Raw genomic sequence first — 22,171 nt, 5'->3', positions numbered from 1 at the left:
ACTCAAAATGATTGGGGGTTGTGGTGGATGATAGCTGAACGCTGCTGTGACCAAAAGGGCTCATGCAATCTGCTGCATAAACAGGGGAATCTCAAGTAGGAGCAGAGAAGTTATTTTACCTCTATTTAGCACTTGTGTGACTGCTCCTGTAATCTTGTGTCCCACTGTAGTGTCCACATTTCAAGAAAGTGTTGATAAATTGGAGGGGGTTTAGAGAAGAGCCACAAGAATGAGTAAAGGATTAGAAAGCATATCTACCCCTCTGATACTATCTTATGATAGATTCAGAGCTCAGTCTATTTAGCTTAACAAAGGGAAAGTTAACAGGTGACTTGATTACAGTCTGCAAGTACCTACATGGGGAACGGATATTTAATACTGGGCTCTTCGGTCTAGCAGAGAGAGGTCTGACACAATCCACTGGCTGGAAGTCGAAGCTAGACAAATTCAGACTGGAAATAGGGTGTAAAATTTTAACAGTGAGGGTAATTATCCCTTGGAACAAGGGTTGCTGTGGATTCTCCATCGTGAAATGGGCTGTTTTTCTAACAGGTCTGCTCTAGGAATGATTGTAGAGAAGGTCTCTGGCCTGTGTTATACAGGAGAGGTCAGACTAGGTGATCCCAGTGGTCCCTTCTGGCCTTGGCATCTCTGGATCTGTTTCCCAATTCCGGCCCTGTAGCTGCCTGCCAGGATTGCAGTCTCCCCACTGGTCTGACCCTCTGCAGAGCGCAGGGTGGGAAGTGTAATCTGTTCTCATTGGCTACTGCACCAGGGTGTAGTGATCGGCTCATCTTACCCCAGCAGACACCACCCTCGCCTCAAACAAATGAGCTCCTTTGGAGTTTGTTGCCAGGGAGGGAGCGTGGAGGGGACTGCTGATGTAATAATATGTTAATGGCACAGGAATTAAATGCAGCCAAGTAATACTTGAGGCAGGAAGCCAAGCCATCCTGGAACAACTCCAGTGAGCACTGAAGTGAAGTTCAGTAACTATTGAGGGAGGATCCTAGGGCTTTTCTAGCTTGCTGAGCCTCCCAGCCCCTTGTGGGGCGAGTGTTGTACGTATTCCCTGATAGGCAGCGTGGGGCACACTGTACCCCAGACAGCTTGGGGCAGGGGAGCAGACACACTGCTAGCTGTGTCCTTGGCTAAAGCAAACCTGCCCTGCTGGCCAGGACAGAATTCTGCTGGCATTGGAGCATGCTGTGCTGCCTGCCTGAGCACCCAGCTAGCATGCTGCACCTGTGGTCTGGACATGCTCCCTCCTCATGCAACATGCCCCCACGTGGGATTCATCTGCTGGATGTTTCTGCTAATGGTCTTCTGAGTGCTTTGTCTAACTTCTGCCCTGTTGCTTGAGTGTAGGTGGAAGAAGCAGCTCCCCTTCTCTGTTCCCAGTGAGAGAGTCACATTCCGTAGAGAGCTGGATTCAACAGTCAGCTTAGTCACTGAGAGCCTCCCTGGCAGATCCAAGAATGGAATTCTGGGGCCAAGTTCTTACCCGGTGTAAGCCAGTGCAACTCCTTCAAATCAGCTGAGTTGCATCAGCTTTACCCCAGCTTTGAAGAGTTCCTCGAGTCTCTCTTGACCCTGAAGTCCTGACTATACAAGGGCCACTCTCAAATTGCCTAGTTCATCTGCACTTGTGTTGGCAATGTTGACAGCTCTACTGCAAGTGGGTTGCCATCTGCTGCCATGGCTAAACCTCCTGTCACCTAACCTCGCTCAAAGTGAGTCTGACTACACAAGGATTCCCAGTGTTGCTCATGGCGGCGGAGCTGAACTGGTCTTAGCAATAGTGGGAAGTATCTGAAAATTGTCTCTAGTGTCAACAGGGCCCAAGCCTCCTGCACTAATCATTAGTTCACTTCCCACCCTTCATTTTACTCTCTCCTTCTTGCCAGAGGTCATGCTGGCACCTGTGATCAAGATGGAAATATATTTTCAGTTGCCATTGATTGACAGATCCGTTGCCTGTTGCACACCTGTGTGCAGATAGGTATAGTACTTGGGCAGCGTGTATGCATATGCACACACCTGTGTAGGTACAATTGTCCTTTCATGTGTAGATATGGGTGTCCAAGGCGCAGCTTGAGTAGAGCCCAGCATCTACCTTTGTAGGCAGTAGATTTTCAGATGCTTTAAACTGCTGGGTCTGTGCTCCCACGTTAGAATATTCTTTGCTGCACCAGACCAGGCAAGCATTGTGGTTTGGGCAGTGTCTGTCAGAGGGGACAGTTCCAGGGAGGGCTCTGCTCCCCTGAGCTGCGGATAGTATGCAGGTATGGTTCTGCCTTCTCCCCAGAGGCAGCACTTGTCCTGCTGTCTGGAGCTATGTAGGGTCCATCCTGGATGCAGGTGAGAAGGAGTTGGAGACTCACGATTCTGGAAAGATGACTGAAGCTTGTGTGCTGGCAGGATCTGGTAGAGAACTGCCAGGTGCCATCCCATTGGAAGGGCCCAGGTTGTATATTCCTTTCCATTGGCGCTAACTCCGGTCAGTGGGGTGGGAAGTCTGCTGGCTGCTATTGTTTGCATCCCCCATGTTAACCCTTTGACTAACCATGTGCCGCACCCCGTGCACTTCACTGGGGTGGATGCAGCATGTTATCAAATTAAAAACAAAGCCCTTGTTGTCTTGCTGCACTGCCCTGCCCAGTATGGCAGCAAGCACTTCCCCTCTCTCTATGGGCTTGGCTACACTGGAGAGTTGCAGCGCTGGTGGAGGTTTTACAGCGCTGCAACTTAGTAACTGTCCACACCTGCAAGGCACATCCAGCGCTGCAACTCCCTGACTGCAGCGCTGGCTGTACACCTGGTCTGCTTGGGGTATAACGAGTGCAGTGCTGGTGATGCAGCGCTGCTCGTCAAGTGTGGCCACACACCAGCGCTGTTATTGGCCTCCAGGGTATTAGGAGATATCCCAGAATGCTTTTAACTAAATTACTCTTTGTTTTGTTATGATGCCTCTCTTTGTTTTGTTGTGAACTCGGGGCTCCGGGAGCTGCTTATCTAAAAAACAAACACAGCTCCTGTTTGCTGTGATCAATCTGTAACTGACTGTGAACAATCAATTGAGATAACCCACTACCTTGCTGTGAATGAGGCAGGCAGGGGGATGAATGTCTACAGCTTAGTGTTTGCTTGAGGAGAGAAACAGCGGGGGGAGGGGGAGAAAGGGAGTCTGTTGGAGCAGCTGCTTATCTGGTCTGCAGGCTATTTGCAGTTAAGAGTGAATGTTCAGATTTTGCAAGGCAGGGAGCTGGTGTCGGCTCCAAAAATCCACTCTCTCTCTCTCCCCCGCTCCCTGTCACACTCCACCCCACCCCCCTCTTTTGAAAAGCACGTTTCTGCCACTTGAATGCTGGGATAGCTGCCCATAATGCACCACTCCCAACAGCGCTGCAAATGCTGCAAATGTGACCACACTGCAGCGCTGGTAGCTGTGAGTGTGGCCACACACCAGCGCTTTCCCTACACAGCTGTACGAACACAGCTGTAACTCCCAGCGCTGCACATCTGCAAGTGTAGCCAAGCCCTGAGTGACAGCTCTCGGCTTTCATCCCATCACCACCTCTCCTGCCAATCATGACACATTCTGAGCCTCTGAATGTGTTCCTCGGCTGCGGCAGGGAGCGTTCATGTTAGTCAGTACAGACCCAGTGGGGACTACAGACAGGGCACTGCAGTGTGGGCGAGCTTTTTAAAAGTCTTTGGGTGCTTCTCCGCATTACCCCAGCAGTCAGGTAAACGGTACTGGGAAAGAGGGGAGCCTTCCCTGTCCTACTCTGCTCCTTCATTTTGCATCTGTTGCGGCATGGGGTTTCCATCCTGGCTGTGGCCGAGTCACCAATGGTGACACTGGCCTGGGTTTCCAGGAATCCATGTTTGCATGCCCAACTGGGGTGGTCCCGTGCAAGATGCAGTGCTGCAGATCTGGGCTTTGTTCTCCAATGCATGTGCTCACGAAGGGATGTGCTGCATGAGTTTCTTTGTGGCAGGGGTGCCTATTGGCTCTTGCCATCTGTACTGTTTGTGATCCTCCCCATCCTCAGAGACTGGAAATTCAGTGCTGCTTAGGGAATTCAGATTGCTTCCGTCCATGCTGCCCCCCTATCCCGGAGCTGGGTTTCAGCTTGGCTGTGACTCTGGGTTAAATCCTACTGCTCTTGCGAGTTTGGCCTGAGGTGAGAAGGGTAGGCTTGGCCCTTTCTGCTCAGAAGGGCAGCTCATTAGAGACGATAAGCTGTACTGAGAGCTGCGTTGAAGCTACACAGCTACTGCTTATCCTTGTAATCCTCTCTGAATGATTCTTGATCTCTGTTTTTGCAGGGAAGGGAACGAACCCGGGGATTCCATGAAGATCTCATACAGCGAGTTGTTGCACAAGGTCTGCCAATTTGCCAATGTTCTCCGGGAACAAGGTACCTGACTTAGCTCACTTTTATGCTGCTCTGATGTGGGAGGTGGTATTGCCTAGGGGCGAGGGCACCAGACTGGGACCTGGGTTCCCAGCTCTGCTACGGGCCTGTATTCTGTGCACCCGTTTCACAACTGTAAAATGGGGATAAAGATACTGACCTCTGTAAAGTGCTTTGAGAGCTACTGATAAGCACGATACAAGGGCTAGAGATTATTGTTATTAAATCCATTACTGTGTTTAGTTAGGTTATAACTGACACCTTGCTAGGAACTTACTAGAGGTTTTGATGATAGCACTGGAATTTGGTTGCATTGGTACCTCTTTAAAGGGGCATTGCATAGAGTGGCACCCTGGTGCAGTAACCTTTCCAGGTGCCTTACAAGAACTTCAGTGATTACAAAAGCAAAGTGTATGTGCGCACACTTGTGCATCTGCATATACATGGCTTGGAAATCGCTGGCATTCATATTGTTGCCATTTCACTATAAAACTTTGTAAGCACTTTTGGTTCTTTGGCTTTATACTATGCCAGTCAGTCATTATTGTCCAAGCTAATGTCACTGGGAATCTTCAGTGGGGCCTTGCATCTTTATTAAACACATTAATGCATACAGGGTTAAACATTCAACCCAGTGGCTCCTGTCAGCTGAGCTTTAAACTGAGAGCTTCTTTGCATGTGGCAGTGACGTTGATTAACATTCTGCTAGTTTGTGGTTTTGTATCCTATTTCCTGTCTCCTGTAGTGGTTGTTTCCTATGCTTTCTCTAGGAGCAGCAGCACACAGATCTCTGATAGCCTCGTGTCGCTGAAATCTTAGCTGTTCCACCAGCCTGCTGGCATGGGAAATATCTTCTGTTTCTTTTTCACAGGAGTAAAGAAAGGAGACAGAGTTTCTATCTACATGCCAATGATTATTGAGCTGGTTGTTGCCATGCTCGCCTGTGCCAGGATTGGAGCGCTTCACTCCATTGTGGTAGGAGCAACTGCTGGGAATTATGCTAAATTCAGAGCCGCTGCTTGGGATATAGATAGTTTTCCTGTGGCGGAGTGACAGAGGACTGAGAAGAGTTGGTAAGCTGGGCAGTGATTATGAGATGGATGGTGGCTAAAATTAAGGTGCCATTTCCTATCCCACTTGCCCTCGCTAAAAGACTTGAGTTTAAAAGTGGAGCAGCTTTTTGCTTTGCTTTGTGAGCTGTACTGTGGCAACAGCCTGGAGGGGGACATCATCTTGCCCTTCTCCAAAGGGAGCCTCAGATATTTGACTGGCCCATTGGAGCTCAGTGCGCCTCCTGGTCCTCTGGCAGTATCTGTTAGTACTCTGAGGGTCACTGTTGCCTTTTTGAATCCTGTAGTTCCCAGCATTTCAGCATCCTTTGCTGCTGAGTTGAATGATTGTGTTCTTTTGTCAGTTCGCAGGTTTCTCAGCAGACTCCCTTTGCGAACGGATTCTCGATTCCAATTGTTCTCTCCTCATTACAGCAGGTAAAATATTCCCCTCCACCTTGCAGGTCTGTAACCATGGCCTTAGCTGTGGAAATACGTTATTTTTAAAACTGGATTAACTATTAATGAAGGAAAAATATATTCCTGCAAATGGGGTATTCTGTTCAGATGGGGTGGAGGAAGGAGTTGTTTCTGAATAGAATTCCCAGTTCCGGGGTACATTCCACTGGCAAATGTGCTTTAGTAACTGTTTCCCCTTTCCTGATAAACAGTGGAGAGTTAAAAGCAGCCTGTGCACTTTGCTCAGTGGCTTGTGTTGCTGCCAACTCTTCATAGCAAGTGTATTTTAAAAAACTAGCTTCACGTCAGCTTTTCTCTTTGAAATAAATTGGATGCTCCTTGATGCAGTTTCCCGGATGCATCATTTATGTGGTGCTCTCCCACCCCTCCAGTAAACTGCAGCATTTTGAAGAAGTCCTGTAATGTGTTGCTACACATCTTAACTTGTAAAGCAAGATGTCAGTCCATCTGGAGTGCTGTGAGATTTGCATATTAGTCCCCGGCCTTTTGCCCAGCCATGTTCTCTGTAGCACTGGTTATATTATTAATCAACCAGAGAAATGGGAAAAGCCTGTTAGATTGTGCAGTCTGCGTTCTGACAGTGTAGGATTGTTCCCTACAGAATATTCCCAGGTGTTTTGGTCAGCCTAAATGTGAACCTGTCCCAAGGAGGGAATTTTACCACTTCTCTTGGAGGAGTCTTCTGTAGTTCAACTGATCTTGTTAGGCAACCTTTCCTGACACCTGCGCAAATATTCTCTTCCCCATTTCGTTTGGTCTTTTCCAGTCATCCTCCCAGAACCATTCGTTCCCCTCCTTAATACCAATAACCTTCAAGTATTTGTAGGCTGTCCTGGCTAGTGAGCTAGTTTAATGATTCACTTACTGTTTTGTAGATGCCTTTTATAGAGGTGATAAGCTGATTAACCTGAAGCAGATCGCAGACGAGGCCCTGCAGAAATGCAAAGACATGTAAGTTCCTGTTCGCCTGGAATGAGGGGATCTTAGTCAGCTGAGGCATCTTTTTGGTGTAGACCTAAGCCTACGAATACCCATGTGGAGGGTGATGAAGAGTCTGGAAATAAGCAACCCCCTTTTGGTGGGTCCTAATGTGTGCCCAGATATACACTGCAAAGACACCTCTTTACCTTGAGCTGCTGTTCTAAATGTGCATATTGTACCTTGTGCACCTTATGGCTGTGCAGGCCATTTGGTCTTGGGTGTAACGTGTGCTCAGTAGCCATTGATGGAGCTGATCTCACCTGGTGCCCTCTGGCTGATTTTTTGTTGTTGTTGTTTGTTTGGCAAAAAGCAAAACAAAAACCCAGACAATTGACTGAAGTTTTTCCTTTCCAGTTGCCTGGGAAAGCCCCTTCCCTGAGCTGCTAGGAAATACAGTCCCGGGATCTGGCAATGACACAGGGAAGGGAGATGAGTGGTGGTGGGAGAAGTGATGGAGGTGCAGGTCTCTCCCCAGCAGTGGAATGATGGCGAATGCTGAGTCATTTGCTGTGGTAGCCTTGCTGTTTGGTTATGTGTCAGTTAGATGTTGAGGCTGGAAGCTCAGGTGCTCAGTTCGAGGGAGACACGAGGTGAATCCAGTACGACTCTGTGCCCTCCCTGCTCTGCCAGTTAGCTCCTTGAGACAGCGGCTGTGGGAGCAAACACGTGCCGTTACTGGTGGAATGATTGCTTTCAGCAGTAACTAATCGCATAAAATCAGCATGTTGGCCTCAGAGAGCTGTGCAGCTCCAACATGCTCAGCCAGTGCAGTGAGAGCCTCATTCTCTCTGCAGCGGCCTGTATAACGGGTCCGTGACTGCCCAGCCTGGTGGCTCTACGGGGGCAGGCTAATGACTCCTCCTTTCCCTTTGCAGAGACTCCCCTCTGAAAAACTGCATTGTGGTCAAGCACTTGGGAAGGGAGGAGGAGCTGGTGTCAGATGGGATATGCAGCAAATCGCCACCTCTGAAGAGGCTGTGCCAGGATGTACAGGTGGGTTCCCGCAGGAAGCTAGGAGGAGGGATTCCCTCATTGCTCTGGGTGTGAGCCCAACAAATCGATCAGTACAACCACCACTGTGATGCTTCTCTGGGCGTTTATGTGCAGACTCTTCCCTGCTGCTTGTTCCCGCCCCTTTGGATTTATGGTGCAATGTGACCTCTCAAGAACCACCACCCACCCAATGAAATGATTGAGCCCCTCCTGGCATCCTGCTGTTTCCTTTAACCTCCCTGACAGCTTCCCAAAAGGAATGGCTGGGGTACCCACATTAGTGCAAGATTCTTTGCGCTGAGCAGCCCAGGAGCTAGAACAAGACATGTTCCTCTCCCTGAGGGGAATTTTCCTTCTGAACGAAAATAGCCATCTCCCCTCCCAGGCACAATGACAAGTCTTCCCAGAAAGTGCCCATATCCCTGACAGCTGAGTCCGATTCCCAGCCTCGCCTCTATCTCCCTGCTGACAGCATGGGGAGAGGCGGCTGTATCAGCTGAGCAGCGGCTCAAGCTGTGGGTAAATGGGAGCTTTCACTGAGTGGCCTGGAGGCAAACCAAGCGCACAGTATTGTAGTAGCTGACTAGAAAGGTCAAACAGCTGCAGTTGCTCGGCACGTGACATTTGCTTCTTGAGGCAAGGCACAGGGTCTTGTTTGATCAGTAAATGTCCAGCTTTCTCGGAGGCAACCAGTCTGCAAGCCAGGGCTTTCCCCCATCTGAGAGAAACCAGCTGCCTATAAAATTATTTTAGGGACCCTAGGGCAAGTGTCCTCCCTCCTTGCAGATGGAGTTGAAGGCAGCGCAGCTTGGCAGGGTAGGGAGAGTGGAATTCTCTAGGTGATTAGCAACTTCATTGCATTCTAGAAGATCGCTTGTCTCTCCGGGGGAAGGATCGGGCGTGGGAAGTACCACCTTTGGATAGGTCCCTGGGCATTGCCCTGCACAGACTCAGTCTGTTTTTAGCATGTTTCCTGAGTGCAGTCTTGTTTGTTCTCTCTGTGGTGGGAGAACTCTGTGAAGTGTGGCCTTGCTGGGCCTGAGGGCCTGCTGCGATTCTCCAGCACAGCTGAAGGTGCCTAAGGGGCTTGGGGCCAGATGCCTGGAGAACACTTCAGGCAGGCATAGGCGGTAGGTTTGTATAATTTTTGGTGGGGCCCAAAATGGTGGTGCCCCCCCCACTCCCGCCCTGTAAGCCGATATAAAATGAAGCTACAACGCGTCAGTGCCACAAGATTACAAGGTTGGAGAAGGGGTAGGGGGTTCCAGGGGCCAGTCAAGGGACAAGGAGCAGGGGGGGTTGGATGGGGCAGAGGTTCGGAGGGGCAGTCAGGGACAGGCAGCAATTGGATAGGCATGGGAGTCCAGGGGGTTTATCAGGGGACAGGTAGGGGGTGGGGTCCTGGGGGGAAGTTGGGTGGGGTCTCAGGAGGGGGCAGTTGGGGACAAGGAGAAGGGAGGCTTAGATAGGGGCTGGGGTCCCAAGGGGCAGTTAGGGGCAGTTGTCTCGGGAGTGGGTAACGAGGGACAAGGACCAGTGGTGCTTAGATAGGGGGTGGGAGTCCTGGGGGGCAGTTGGGGCAGGGGTCTGGGGAGGGGGCAATCAGCAGCCAGGGACTGGGATTCAAAGGGCTCTGAGCTGCTGGCAGCCGCGGGGAGCCCTGACCCCTTTAAATCCCAGCCGCCGCGGCTGGGATTCAAAGGGCTCTGGGCTCTCTGCCCCTGCAGGCAGCCCAGAGCCCTCCGATTCCCAGCCGTGGCTGAGATTTAAAGGGCTCTGGGCTCCCCGCGGTTGCAGGCAGCCCGGAGCCCTCTGATTCCCGGCCGCGGCTGGGATTTAAAGGGCTCTGGGCTCCCCGCGGTTGCAGGCAGCCCAGAGCCCTCTGATTCCCAGCCGCGGCTGGGATTTAAAAGGCTCTGGGCTCCCCGCAGCAGCGGCCAGCCCAGAGCCCTCTGATTCCCGGCCGCGGCTGGGATTTAAAGGGGCAAAACCTAGCTCCAAATATTGGTGGAGCAGAGCCCCTGATTTTGAATATTCCTGGGGCTTTAGCTCCACGAGCCCATATAAGTTGGCGCCCATGCAGGCAGGGGTGGAAGCCAGTGAAGTGCAGGAGACTGAAAAAGGAGGGAGATGCTCTGCCCATGGTGTCCAAGTACTTGAGGGGGCATGCAGTCATGCTGTGCACATGCACACTTCAAGAGACATGCTGCCCATCTCTGCCTCCTCTCGCTGGAAGGAGACCTCAGCCCATTTGTGGAGGTGGAATCCCTCCTTGCCAGTTACCCAAGATTGCGAAAGCTCCAGCTAGTGCCCTGAAGCTGCTCCTTCTGCCCTGTTTGCAAGGTGGTATCACAGGTCAGTGCCTGTGCTGTCCGTCATGTCTAGGGAAGAGAATCCAACGGTCCCAAGTGTGACCGGAATGGGTGGGAGACTGAGTGATTGGGAGAGCTGCTATTCTGACATGTCGTCATGGTAACTGACTACTGTGGAAATAGTGGCAATACATGGCAGGTTTGAGGCTTGCTGAACGGTGTGCTTGCTCGCCCAAGTGTGGAACGCAATATCTTATGCTCCAGTGAGAGGGCTTAGTGAACGCTCCTTGGGCATGTTTTCAAAGTAATGATCCATATGCATCCTTCAAAAAATGTGTGCACAGCAGATGGGGTATTTGCATGCATGGATGTGCAGGCTCCAGGTTGCATAGGCGTGCTGGTGATCTGTGATGTTAGCACTGTTTTGTAGGGGGCAGTGTGTCCCCCTCTTGTTCCTGACAATCTGGCCCTGTATGTTGATCTACACTACAACTCTGGCCAGTTAGCCGTGCTGGGTAGCTCCAAATACAGGGAAAATAGTGGGCACACTTCATTTTAAACAAATAGATTAACTGCAGCCTAGCGATTCTGCTTCCGTTCATCTGATCTGTAGGCTGTAGTCTGTCCTTTCTCTCGGGGTGGTGGCGCCTGCCTTCACACTGGGTACATATTGTCTGGGCCCTGCCTGTCAGGTTGTGTGTGTAACCTAGGACTGAGTTACTATTTGTCAAGACCCAGAAGGGTGATGAATGCTGTGGGGTGCTGTTAATTACTCAACGCCTCCTCCTGGTAAATCCATTTAAGTGCTCTCTGAAATACTGATATTTAGTCCTGAGTCCATGCCTGTCCCTGTCCACCTGCACTTGCTGCTCCTGCACGGAACACACCTTGTGAGGGTTAAATAGCTGCGTAACTGGTCTGTGCTTTTACTCCCAATGGACTGTGTGCACGCTCAGAGGTGGTGGCCTGGACAGTGTTTATCAGAAGAGGCGAATCTCTAGGGAGTGGAACTGAAGTGGAAATGAAGGGTAGGCATTCATTCAGAGAGTGCCTCCTGGCTGAGCGTCCGTCACCATGAAAATAGGAATGTGTTGCCTGCTGAGCCATTCTGATGCTAGCTCGGAAAACTCCCTCCGTGCACAGAAGTGGACAAAGGCCCAGTGTGGATCCTCCACTTCTCAACTCACACACCCTCTTTGTGGATTTTTAACAGGAAAAAGAGACTGAGAGCTCAAAGAGATTCCATCCCAAGGTATTTACCTCTAGCAGCAGCTTCCTCCTCTCAGCGCCTCTCCCCTTTGCTTCCCTCTCAGTGCTCCACCTCTCTAACAGCTCTCTCTCTCTCTCTCTCTCTCTCTCTGTGCACGGCCATGTGTATTTTCCTAATTGGGTTACCAGCAGTTGCATGTTAGTGGTAGACTCACTGACCCCCTTGGCCTTAGTCACCCAGGGGTCTGCAGACCACTCCCCTGGGATGGGGTGCTGTTGCTAACTTTATTGTGTTAACATTTTAGAAATCTTCTGTAGTTGTATGAATGTGCAGAGGCGTAGATGGAGAAACAAATATCAGAGACTCTCATAATGTGGGTCAGGGTTTGTCTGGTGGTAATATCCTTGCCTGTTTTTTTTCCCCTTCGTAAACGACTAGTGCAGAAGTCCTAGTTTTATTTTGATGGTGTGGAGAGAGCCGCACAATACTCAGCAGGCTCACGGCAGATGTACGAGCCGTGTGTCTAGTATTAGGATGGCATTTAATCTGTTTACCTTTAAAAATGGGTCTTAAAATTAGCCTCTTTTTGTAGTGAAGTTGGCACTAATTGAAGTTAACTTTCCAACAGCTGTTCTATGTAAGGAGAGCTCTGCTACTAATCCTCGCTAAACCCGTTATTGATGTTCCTTTTCAAATGAAATATTTTTTCTAACTGAACAGACATTGACATGGGTAAGTAAGAGGGGTTTTGTGCAGCAAGGAGCCTGCAGCTTTAATGCCTGCCTTACGTGAAAAAGGAGCTTGCGTGAGGGGCTCCATCTGGATGAGGGAGGCTCTTCAGAAAGCATTCTGCATCGTAAAAGAGGTGGCTAGGCAGTGCAGCTGTCCATGGCACAGTGTCGTGGGCGAGACATTGTTAAGCAGTAGGCTCTTCTGAACAAGCAGGAACTTGCCCGGCCCAGCCCTCTCACCAGCTCCTTGGAATAAAGTCTCTTATCAGTTTATAATAGTGTGTACGCTTTGGTGATAAGGTGTTTGCCTTGTGTTACCACCCGTATTAACACAGCAGGGAAATGGGCCTATCTTGCTGTTCACCACTTCTCTCATATACTGGCTGGCCCCTATAAGTGTGCTGACATGGGTAATGGAGGCTGGGCAGGAAGGGGCACAGGGTGGCTCTAGGAGAACTGCAGCAGGATATCCTGTTCCTGCTGGCAAGGTGCTGCTACTCTGGGCGTGGACACTGCATGCCTACTGTTTCCATTAATGGAGGGTTTGCCCAGTTCTTAGGCTGGGATGCTTGAGGGAGCCTGAGGGAATTAGGTGCTCAGGTCAATGGGAGTTTGGTGCTGACCTCCCTTAGGCCCTTATGAAAATCCCACCTTTTTGTTTTGAAGATCATCATTGTTGCCCTCTGTTCTCTTGTATCTCGCTAATTCCTGCCGTAGCATTGGGAATGAGCAGAGAGCCTGTCCCAAGCTGCGGGACAGAAGCCAAGAGAATTGTATTAGCTAATTTCTAGAGTACATACGAGCAGAGGGTACTCTCGACTTAGTCCGAAGAACAAACAAGAGTTGGCTAAACTATAATTACTACTTGACCCACGAGTAATGCTGAGCACAATATAACTGAATGCAACGTACTCAGGGGAGGAATTCTACCAAAAACTAGCACGGTGACATCAACTATAGAGAAGGGGTATCAAAAAATAGAGGAAGCGGCTAAAAAAGGCTCTGAAGTAAAAAAGGAGGAAATGCTCAGAAATCTCTCTACTCTACTTTGCAGGATGGTTTTGTAAACCGCCATAATGGAGTCACACAGGGCCTGTGTCACCCTGTGGGAGCAGACTGGCCAGGATAGCACAGTGTGGGTAACTAGCAAGATAAAGTCAAGATTTGCCAATAGAAAGGAGTGTGAGCCATGGCATGTCAGAGGGAAGCTAGGAGGGCTAAGAGGGCTCTGGAGGAACGGATAGCCGAAGGGATATACACACAAACAAGAAGGAATTCTCTAGGTATACTGCAGAAGCAGGAAGCTTGGGGAGAGCTGGCGGGTTTGCTGAACTACTAGGAATTAAAGCAGTAAATCAGAGAAGCTAAATCACTATTTGCATGGATATCGTTACCTGGATGTCAATCAGAGGGTATGGGGGAGAGAGCTACTCCAGACCTACTCTTTAGGTTAATAGGAGCCACTGTCAGACTGAGGGGTCAGAGGTGTTGAGATACATTAGTTACTAAATTGCAACATGTCACCAGGCTTGGATGATACATCCAGGAGTTCTAAAGCAGCGGTCCCCAACCTTTTTGGCACCAGGGACCGGTTTCGTAGGAAAAAAAAAAAATTTCAGCGGACTTGTGGGATGGTTTTGGGACGATTCAAGCGCATTACATTTATTTTTGTACTTTTATTTCTATTATTATTGTAATATATAATGAAATAATTATACAACTGACCATAATGCAGAATTAGTGGGAGTCCTGCCCCCTATCTAACCCCCACCCACTTCCTGCCCCCCCGACTGCCCACCCCCCTCAGAATCCCTGACCCATCCTGCTCCTTGTCCCCTCACCATCCCCCAGAGACCCCCACCACCCTGGGACCCCACCCCTGCTCCCTGTCCCCTGACTGCCCCAACCCCTATCCCCTCCCCCCCTGCTGAGTCCTGACAGACCCCCCCGGAACACCCACAATCCAACCCCCCCCATTCCCTGCCCCCTGACCACCCCCCCAACCTCCGCCCCCTCTCTGTGCCCTGACTGTCCCCAGGACTCCCTGCCCCTTAGCCAACCCCCCTGGCCCCAGCCTCTTACCCCCGGCTCCCTCCTCACCCGGAGCCTCAGCGCCTCGCCCGACAGCTGCGGCGTGTCTCCGGCGGGGCCTGAGCTCCGTCCCGCTCAGAGCCGCGTGGTGAGGGGGCGGGGCTGGGAGCTCCACGCCGAGCGGAGGCAGCTGAGCTCAGCCCGGAGCTCGCAGCCCCGCCCCCTCACCATGCGGCTCTGAGGGGGCGGGGCTCAGGGGCCCCGCCGGAGACACGCTTGATGTGCTAGGGGTCGGTTCGCGGCCCGGTTCCTAACAGGCCACCGGTCCGCGGCCCGGGGGTTGGGGACCCCTGTTCTAAAGGACCTCATGATGTGGCTTACCCACTAGCAGTAATACACAGTCACTTTTTAAAATCAGCTCATCTTCTCGAGAGTAGCAAATGTACCTTGCTTTCAGAAAGGCACTGTGGGTGACTCAGGAAATCAATTGTGTGAACATTGCTTCGGCATCAAGGAAATCAGTCTAAGCAATCATTAAAGTTAGTTATAATAATGCCTAGATTAACATAATAGGGACAAACAAAGTCATGCATCTAATCTACTAGAACATAAGAACAGCCATACTGGGTCAGACCTTTGGTCCATTTAGCCCAATATCCTATCTTCTGCCAGTGGCTGGGGCCAGATGCTTCAGAGGAAACGAAGAGAACACGGCAATCATCAAGTGATCCATCCCCTCTCATCCAGTCTCAGCTTCTGGCAGTTAGAAGCTTAGGGTTACCCAGAGCATGAGGTTGCATCTCTGACCATCTTGGCCAGTAGCCATTGATGAACCTATCCTCCGTACACTTATCTAGTTCTTTTTGATCACAGTTGCAATTTTGGCCTTCACAACATTCCCTGGCAACTAGTTCCACAGGTTGACGGTGTGTTGTGTGAAGAAGTACTTCCATTTGTTTGTTTGCTTGCTTGCTTGTTTTTGTTTTTAAACCTGATGCCTATTAATTTCATCAGGTGACCCTGGGTTCTTGTGTTATGTGAAAGGGGTAAATAAAATTTCTTTATTTGCTTTCTCCACTCCATTTGTGATTTGAAGCACTTTTATCATATGCCTCCTTAGTTGTCTCAGACCCCAGAACAGAACTCTGAACATGTCAGCAAAATGGTAGGTAAAGGAGAACCCATTGGTACTTTTTTGGGCTTCAAAAATGTGTTTGACAAGTCTTTCACGAGAGGGCTGTTAAGGAAACCAAGTAGTCATGAGCTGAGAGGCAAACTACTGTCATGGATCAGAAACTGGCTGACACAGGAAACAGAGTGGGAATAAATGGGGAGTTTTCAATATTGATAGAAGTTAATAGTGGGTTGCCACGAAGTTCTGTTCTACAAGGGGCAGTAAAATAGCAAAACTTTCAGATCTTAGTCTTCAGTAACTTAACTAATGGTGTGTGAAGAACTTCCGAGGGACCTCTGATAAAGCCAGGAGTGTGGGCAGAGTACATGATAGCATATTAATGCCACTGAGGATGAGTACAAGATACTGCGGGTTAAAATAATTTGAGTTTCTCCAACACATTGATAGATTCCAAGCTAACTAATCATTCAAGGGAAAGACAGAAGCATTTCTATGTACAGCTCAGTGAAAGCATCTGCTCAAAGGGGAGAGAAATCGTAAGTCTTGGGAAATAAATTGATTGATTATTTAAATTGACCTGCTCTCACCCAGAATGCTGGTTTTGCTTCTTATCATCCTGTCTCAAAAAGGATATAGCAGATGGGATGGGGCCGGGGAGGGGGGGTGGGTGGGATGCAGAGATGGGTGAGGAAAACTTAGTACTATACTGCCATATAAAGAGAGTGTGAAAGATTAGGACTATTTAGAGAGGACATGTGTAAGAAGGGATGTGATAGAGACAATATAGAGAAGGGAGATTGGGCAACAGGATCTCCCATTCTCATAATAGAGGAACAAGGAATCATTCAGTTAATTTTATAGGCAACAAGTTTAACACTGAAAAAGAAGGAATATTCTTAGTTTATAATTACGTGTGGAACTCTCTGCCACAAGCCACCACGGAAGACACAGATGTAGCTGAATCCCAACAAAGGATTATGCACTGTAGTTGTAGCTGTGTCAGTCCCAGGCTATTAGAGACACAAGGTGGATGAGGGAATATCTGTTACTGGTCCAATAAAAGATACTACCTTGCCCACCTGGTCTCTCTAACAAAGGATTCGTATATGGTGGGTAATGAGGATCTCCTCAGTTACATTAGACAAGACCAAACCATAATGGATATAAACCCTCATGCTTCAGGCAAGTTAGACCTTAACTCCATTGTAGGAATTGCTACAAAACCCTATGTTCCTACAATGCTGAATCCGCTTCCTCCTCCTACCAGACAGCAGCCCAGCCTTCTTCTTTGCCGTCCCTTGAAGAAGTCCGATCCCTTCCTCTGAGGAATTGCTGCTGCTGAGAACGGCTGAGAGTAGCCTGCTAGGGAAGGAAGTACTTTAAGCAGATGCGGGGAGCTTGGGCTGTGCCTGACTGGAGAGAAAAAACTTGTGTTTAGTTTTGAACTTTGTTAGTAAATCAAACCTTAAGGAGGACTGTTGTGATTGGACTGGAGAATCCTGTGTGGAGCTTATTTGGGGATCGAAGAAAGGAAACTTGTGCAGGGCTGCACTGAGGGCACTAGGGGGCAATCTCACATCTACAGTTTTACTTTCATACCAAGGCAGAATGGGAAAACCTTTGCCGGATGGGCCAAGGGTTTCCCTCCCAGCTGTAGTCAGGAGACCAGAGCTGAGTGAGCAAGGTGAAATGGCTGCCGAAGGAGACCCAGGTGCAGCTCGGAGGCACCACGTCCCAGTGGAGGGAGATAAGTCGTGCATGTGGCACTGGAGCAGCTGTCTGGGAATGCTGCTTTCATTTGTGAGCAGCATGTTCTCAGAACTGTATTGACAAACTGGAGGGGGCTCAGAGCCCAGCCACAGATGCGATGGAGGGAGCTGCAGAGATTGACTTCTCAGGGATAGTGGAAAGATAAACCGTGTACGCTAAACTAAGTGATGGTGATGAGCGGGACATAAGTTTCCATAAAGGCTGCAAGCCCCATCACTTGAGACATCTTAAAACTAGACTGAACAAAGTGCCAAAGAGTGTTGTGTTGAGAACAGCCTGGCGAGGCTCTTGGGAGGTGGGCGAGTCTTTGCCAGGTCGGATTCTGTGGCTTGATGGGCAGTGGAAGCACAAAGGAGCGTTGTACTGGGCTTTCTAGCTGGCTATTAACCCTGCCCCTTCTTCTGGGTACTGGCCAGCTCCGTGCAGGGCAGTGCAATGCCGCCTCTCCAGTAAGCTAGGAGAGCGTGTCAGGTTTGTCCGTGCATAGCTGGGAAGGGATGTCATTCCTTAGAGGGGAGATATTCAGTTACATGAACAGTGGCTGTCAGGTTAATGGCCACTAGCTCGCGCAGCGTGGCACTGATGGCCAGGAAAGGCCCTGAGCCACGTTGCTGTTGTCTCCACTTGAGGCCTGTGTCCTCCACAGCAGACTGGACCCAAATTCTGCAGCACGGCCCCCTGGTTCTTTGACCAGTTGAGCGTCTGTGCAGCTTCCAATAAAGGAAAACCTGGAGGCTTGACGAATACCCATTGGCACAGCGTCCCTTGGGCTAGGTATTTTAATACTAACTGCACGGCCAAGTTCTTGTGGTGGATGGGGGTGCGTCAGTAGTTTCAGGTTGTTTGCAGACTTGAGCCGACGTTTGCTGCACCTGTTATGCTCAGGTCACGTTTTTAAAGTTTTCTTGGTAACCCTGTAGGTGCATGCTTTTGCAGCAGGGGTGTGCTCAGGGGCATGGAACATGCAGCACTGTTCCGAGCTGATTAGCCTTCTGCTACAGCGTGTTCCGCTTGCCCAGTCTAGCTGCCTTTGGAGATCATCCCCTCCATCTCTCACTTTTCTTCAGACTCCATGGAATTCCCATGTTGACCTTTGGTGGCATGAGCTTATGAAGAATGCCAGCAAGGAGTGTGAGCCTGAATGGTGCGATGCTGAAGATGAGCTGTTCATTCTTTACACCAGTGGATCAACTGGGAAACCCAAGGTATCTTTCACAATGGCTAACTCATACTGCTTCCCTGGCCAGAAATGATGTCTGTAATGGGAACTAGTCCTTAGGTCTCAGAGATATCAGTAATAGGGGCTTACCCCCTGGGGGAAGTTAGAGATGAACCACGCTCATACTTCAGGTATGGAGCACTCGATGAAGTACTTAGTTTACGGTTCTGTTTTTTCTGCTGCACTTTGCGCGAGCTCTGAGCTGGAGAGGTGGTAGCTTTGGGATGGAGCTGTCTTTTTCCAGTTCAGACTCTGAAGTCCTGCTCCTGGTACTTGCCAGTCTGGTGCTGGTCAGCTTGGGAGGGCTGGGGGTGGCTTTGCCTTTGAAGCGTCCCCTGCTGATCACGTGTTCTTGTTGCAGGGCGTTGTGCATACGGTGGGTGGATATATGATTTTTACAGCTGCTACCTTTAAGTATGTGTTTGATCACCATCCTGAGGACATTTACTGGTGCACGGCTGACATCGGATGGATAACTGGCCACTCCTACCTCACTTACGGACCACTGGCAAATGGGGCAACCAGTGTATTGGTAAGTTCTGTGAGGGCTGGGAGCTTCTCCCCAAAGGTAGAGACCAGCCTGCTGCTGAGCAGCCTCCCTTGATATCTGTCTGTTTCTGCAATGAGCACAATCCCCTGCCCTTGTGACCTGCTCTTCTCTCTACTTCATTTGAAAAGCAGCCTGGGAGTCAGTGCGTATGCTGTGCAGTAACCAGCGCCTTGGAGGCTGCAACAGCAGAGTGCTGCCCCGTGAGGAGGGCGAGGCACCCGGTATGCAGGCCTCACAAAGTGGAGTTGGAGGGCTCAGCAGAGGAGGCCAGTGCCTGTTGCTCTCACTGCTTTGTGATAAGGCAGGAAGGGCTTGGTTTGTGAGATTCTTGTGTCGGAGAAAAACTCAGTTCTCGCTTTTTGTTTGGGTGCAGCAGAGTCAGATACTTTATTCTGTTTAGCAGCTACAGCAGGGAGAGAGTGCACTAGGACATAGGGTCTCCCCTTCCTAGACAGGTCTCTCAATAGGTAAACAATTACAACAAGCATTTATACTTTTGTTACAGACAATAATAAGCAACAGCCGCATTTTGTTTATACATAGGTCATCCTGATATCTTGTTTTTCTCACTTCTGAGAGACGCCAGTCTATCTACACATTATCTACACAAAGTCAAAACAACTTCTCACACAGTTCTTTTCTGCTCGCCTCACACAATCCTTGCTTCTACAAATCTCGCGTTATTAGGGTTACAGCTAGCCTAACTCTGGCTAACAGAGACTGTCATGCATTAAGATCCCCTACAAATCCCTGTCAGTTCTTTCTGTACTTCCACACTTGTGTAAGAAAACAAGTGGTTTTTGTTTGCCCTTAGAAACTAGGGCCTGGAGGCTGCTGCGGGGATGGGAGAGTGAATGAATCAGGGTGTTGGGACAGCATGAAAGCAGAGCTGCTGTTGGGAGGGGTTTTGTCTTGCTGCTGTGATGCTTTGCTAGCACATTTATCTCCAGTGCCTGAAGGACACTTGGAAGAGAGGCTGGCAGCACCCCAACCCCCACTCAGGAACCCCAGCAAAACCAGGGCAGGGACTTGTCAGACCCCAGACTCCTCGGGGGGGAAAAGGAGGAGGAAGAACTTTTTTTTTCCTTTCTGGGGCGATGCCAAGCAGGATGGCAGGGTCTGCAAGCCGTGTGTTACGCCCTCCAGGCCCAGTGCAGTTCTGGAACACGGAAGTTTGCTGCTGTCCTTGTTCCGATAGCCTGCATTAGCTGTGTTCTCTGGGATGGTAGGGCTGGCTTTCCCCGCCTGTCTTGGGGGCAAGCTGCAAGACCCACATCCAGGAGGCTCTGTGCTATGGCTGTCCTGAGAAGGGGCCACGTTGGCCGTCCTCTGGCTGGAGCCAGTCTGCACTTGGCCTTCTCTCCCACTTGCCTGGGAGATGTGTCCCTACCTGGCGCTGATAAGCCATGGAGCCCAGAACCAGCAGGGGGTGCAGCAGAGGGGGCTGTGCCTGCGGGGAGGAAAGCCCTGCCAGCCCTCGTGAGTGTGCAGGGGGAGCTCTCCCTGGAGTGGGAAAAAGTGAGGCGGGGGTTGGGACTGGGAGGAGCAGGGGAAGCATGAAGAGCCAGTCACCCTTAATCTCCAACCTAAAGGACATACACCAGTGGTCTCTGGGTCCTCGCCTCTGCAGAACTGCTGAACCTTGGGAGCCATTGGAGCCAGGGGCGGCTCCAGGCCCCAGCAAGCCAAGCACGTGCTTGGGGCGGCATGCTGGGGGGGCGCTCTGCTGGTCGCCGGGAGGGTGGCAGGCAGCCAGCCTTCAGCGGCGTGCCTGCGGAGGGTCCGCTGGTCCCACGGCTTCGGTGGACCCTCCGCAGCCGTGCCTGCGGGAGGTCCACCGGAGCTGCGGGACCGGCAGAGCGCCCCCTGCGGCGTGCTGCCGTGCTTGAGGCGGCGAAATGTCTAAAGCCGCCCCTGATTGGAGCACTGGCTGGTGGGGGGGGCTGGGGTAGCTTAGATCCCTACCTCTGATCTGCTCTTGTTCCTTCGTGCCCCCAAGCACAGCTGTGCTCAGCTCAGGAGAGGTTCCCAGCCCGGAGCGCGGAGGAGACCTGGTTCCTGCCTTACTCGGTGGCACAGAGGGCTGCCTGAACAGAGCAGAGCCTAGGCCTAATGCCTGGAGTGAGGTGGGCTCCCAGCATCCCCTGGGCCCCGCTGTGCTCTGTCTCAGCTGCCTGGGTTCCAGGGCAGGGTGCCAGGCTCTCCCCAGGGCCCATCACAAGGGCTGGGCAGTGGCTGTGCTGACTGTGGTGTCTCACGCTCAGTTTGAAGGTCTGCCCATCTATCCAGACGTCAGCCGCATGTGGAGCATCATTGACAAGTACCAGGTGACCAAGTTCTACACTGCGCCCACAGCCATCCGACTGCTCATGAAGTACGGCGATGAGCCCGTCAAAAAGTAAGCACAGCTCCCCAGCGGGGGAGGGACCCCGATAGCTCCGTGGGCACAAGGCAGTAGGACCCCAGAGCACAGGACTGGCTTGGGACTAGTTGCCTGAGAGCTCCCGCCCCTCCCTGAGCAGATGGGTTGTGGATCCCCAAGAGCAGCTGTCTGGAGCATTTTCTTTAGATGAAGGTTTCTAACTGTCGGAGGAGTGATGTTCTGGAACAGCCTTCCAAGGGGAGCTGTGGGGCAAACACCTAACTTGTTTCAAGACTGAGCTTGCTAAGTATATGGAGGGGATGCTCTGATGAGTCAACAGTGTGATGCTGTTGCAAAAAAAGCAAACATGATTCTGTGATGCATTAACAGGTGTTGTGTGAGCAAGACACGAGAAGTCATTCTTCCGCTCTACTCTGCCCTGGTTAGGCCTCAATTGGAGTATTGTGTCCAGTTCTGGGCACCGCATTTCAAGAAAGATGTGGAGAAATTGGAGAGGGTCCAGAGAAGAGCAACAAGAATGATTAAAGGTCTAGAGAACATGACCTATGAAGGAAGGCTGAAAGAATTGGGTTTGTTTAGCTTAGAAAAGAGAAGACTGAGGGGGGACTTGATAGCAGTTTTCAGGTATCTAAAAGGGTGTCATAAGGAAGAGGGAGAAAACTTGTTCATCTTAGCCTCTAAGGATAGAACAAGAAGCAATGGGCTTAAACTGCAGCAAGGGAGGTTTAGGTTGGACATTAGGAAAAAATTCCTAACTGTCAGGGTGGTTAAACTTATGGGTAGGTGTTTCAGACTCTACCTAAGATCAAGCCACGGGCAGCACTGAGAAGTGACATAAAGCAGCTCACCATAACCCACTGCCCAGGGTTCAAAAACGCAACCTCCAGATTCCTGGTGCCCACT

General features: G+C 50.6%; 1 protein-coding gene across 3 annotated transcripts in view; it reads left to right on the top strand.

Moving 5' to 3' along the window:
- ACSS2 (acyl-CoA synthetase short chain family member 2) overlaps positions 1-22,171 on the top strand; it is an 80,925-nt gene that overhangs the window by 46,209 nt on the left and 12,545 nt on the right. For 2 of the 3 annotated variants that reach the window (XM_044985310.1, XM_044985313.1), the window contains exons 3-11: positions 4,336-4,427; positions 5,296-5,399; positions 5,839-5,911; positions 6,829-6,904; positions 7,810-7,927; positions 11,453-11,491; positions 18,184-18,321; positions 18,697-18,867; positions 21,150-21,283. In XM_044985310.1, coding sequence (XP_044841245.1) covers positions 4,336-4,427; positions 5,296-5,399; positions 5,839-5,911; positions 6,829-6,904; positions 7,810-7,927; positions 11,453-11,491; positions 18,184-18,321; positions 18,697-18,867; positions 21,150-21,283 — 945 coding nt within the window. The remainder of the gene's footprint in view (positions 1-4,335; positions 4,428-5,295; positions 5,400-5,838; positions 5,912-6,828; positions 6,905-7,809; positions 7,928-11,452; positions 11,492-18,183; positions 18,322-18,696; positions 18,868-21,149; positions 21,284-22,171) is intronic. The other variant, XM_044985311.1, reaches the window with a different exon arrangement.

Source organism: Mauremys mutica, chromosome 13 (assembly GCF_020497125.1).
Source record: "Mauremys mutica isolate MM-2020 ecotype Southern chromosome 13, ASM2049712v1, whole genome shotgun sequence".
In the NCBI taxonomy this organism is placed as follows: Eukaryota; Metazoa; Chordata; order Testudines; family Geoemydidae; genus Mauremys; species Mauremys mutica.
This window is presented reverse-complemented; position numbering and strand designations above follow the sequence as displayed.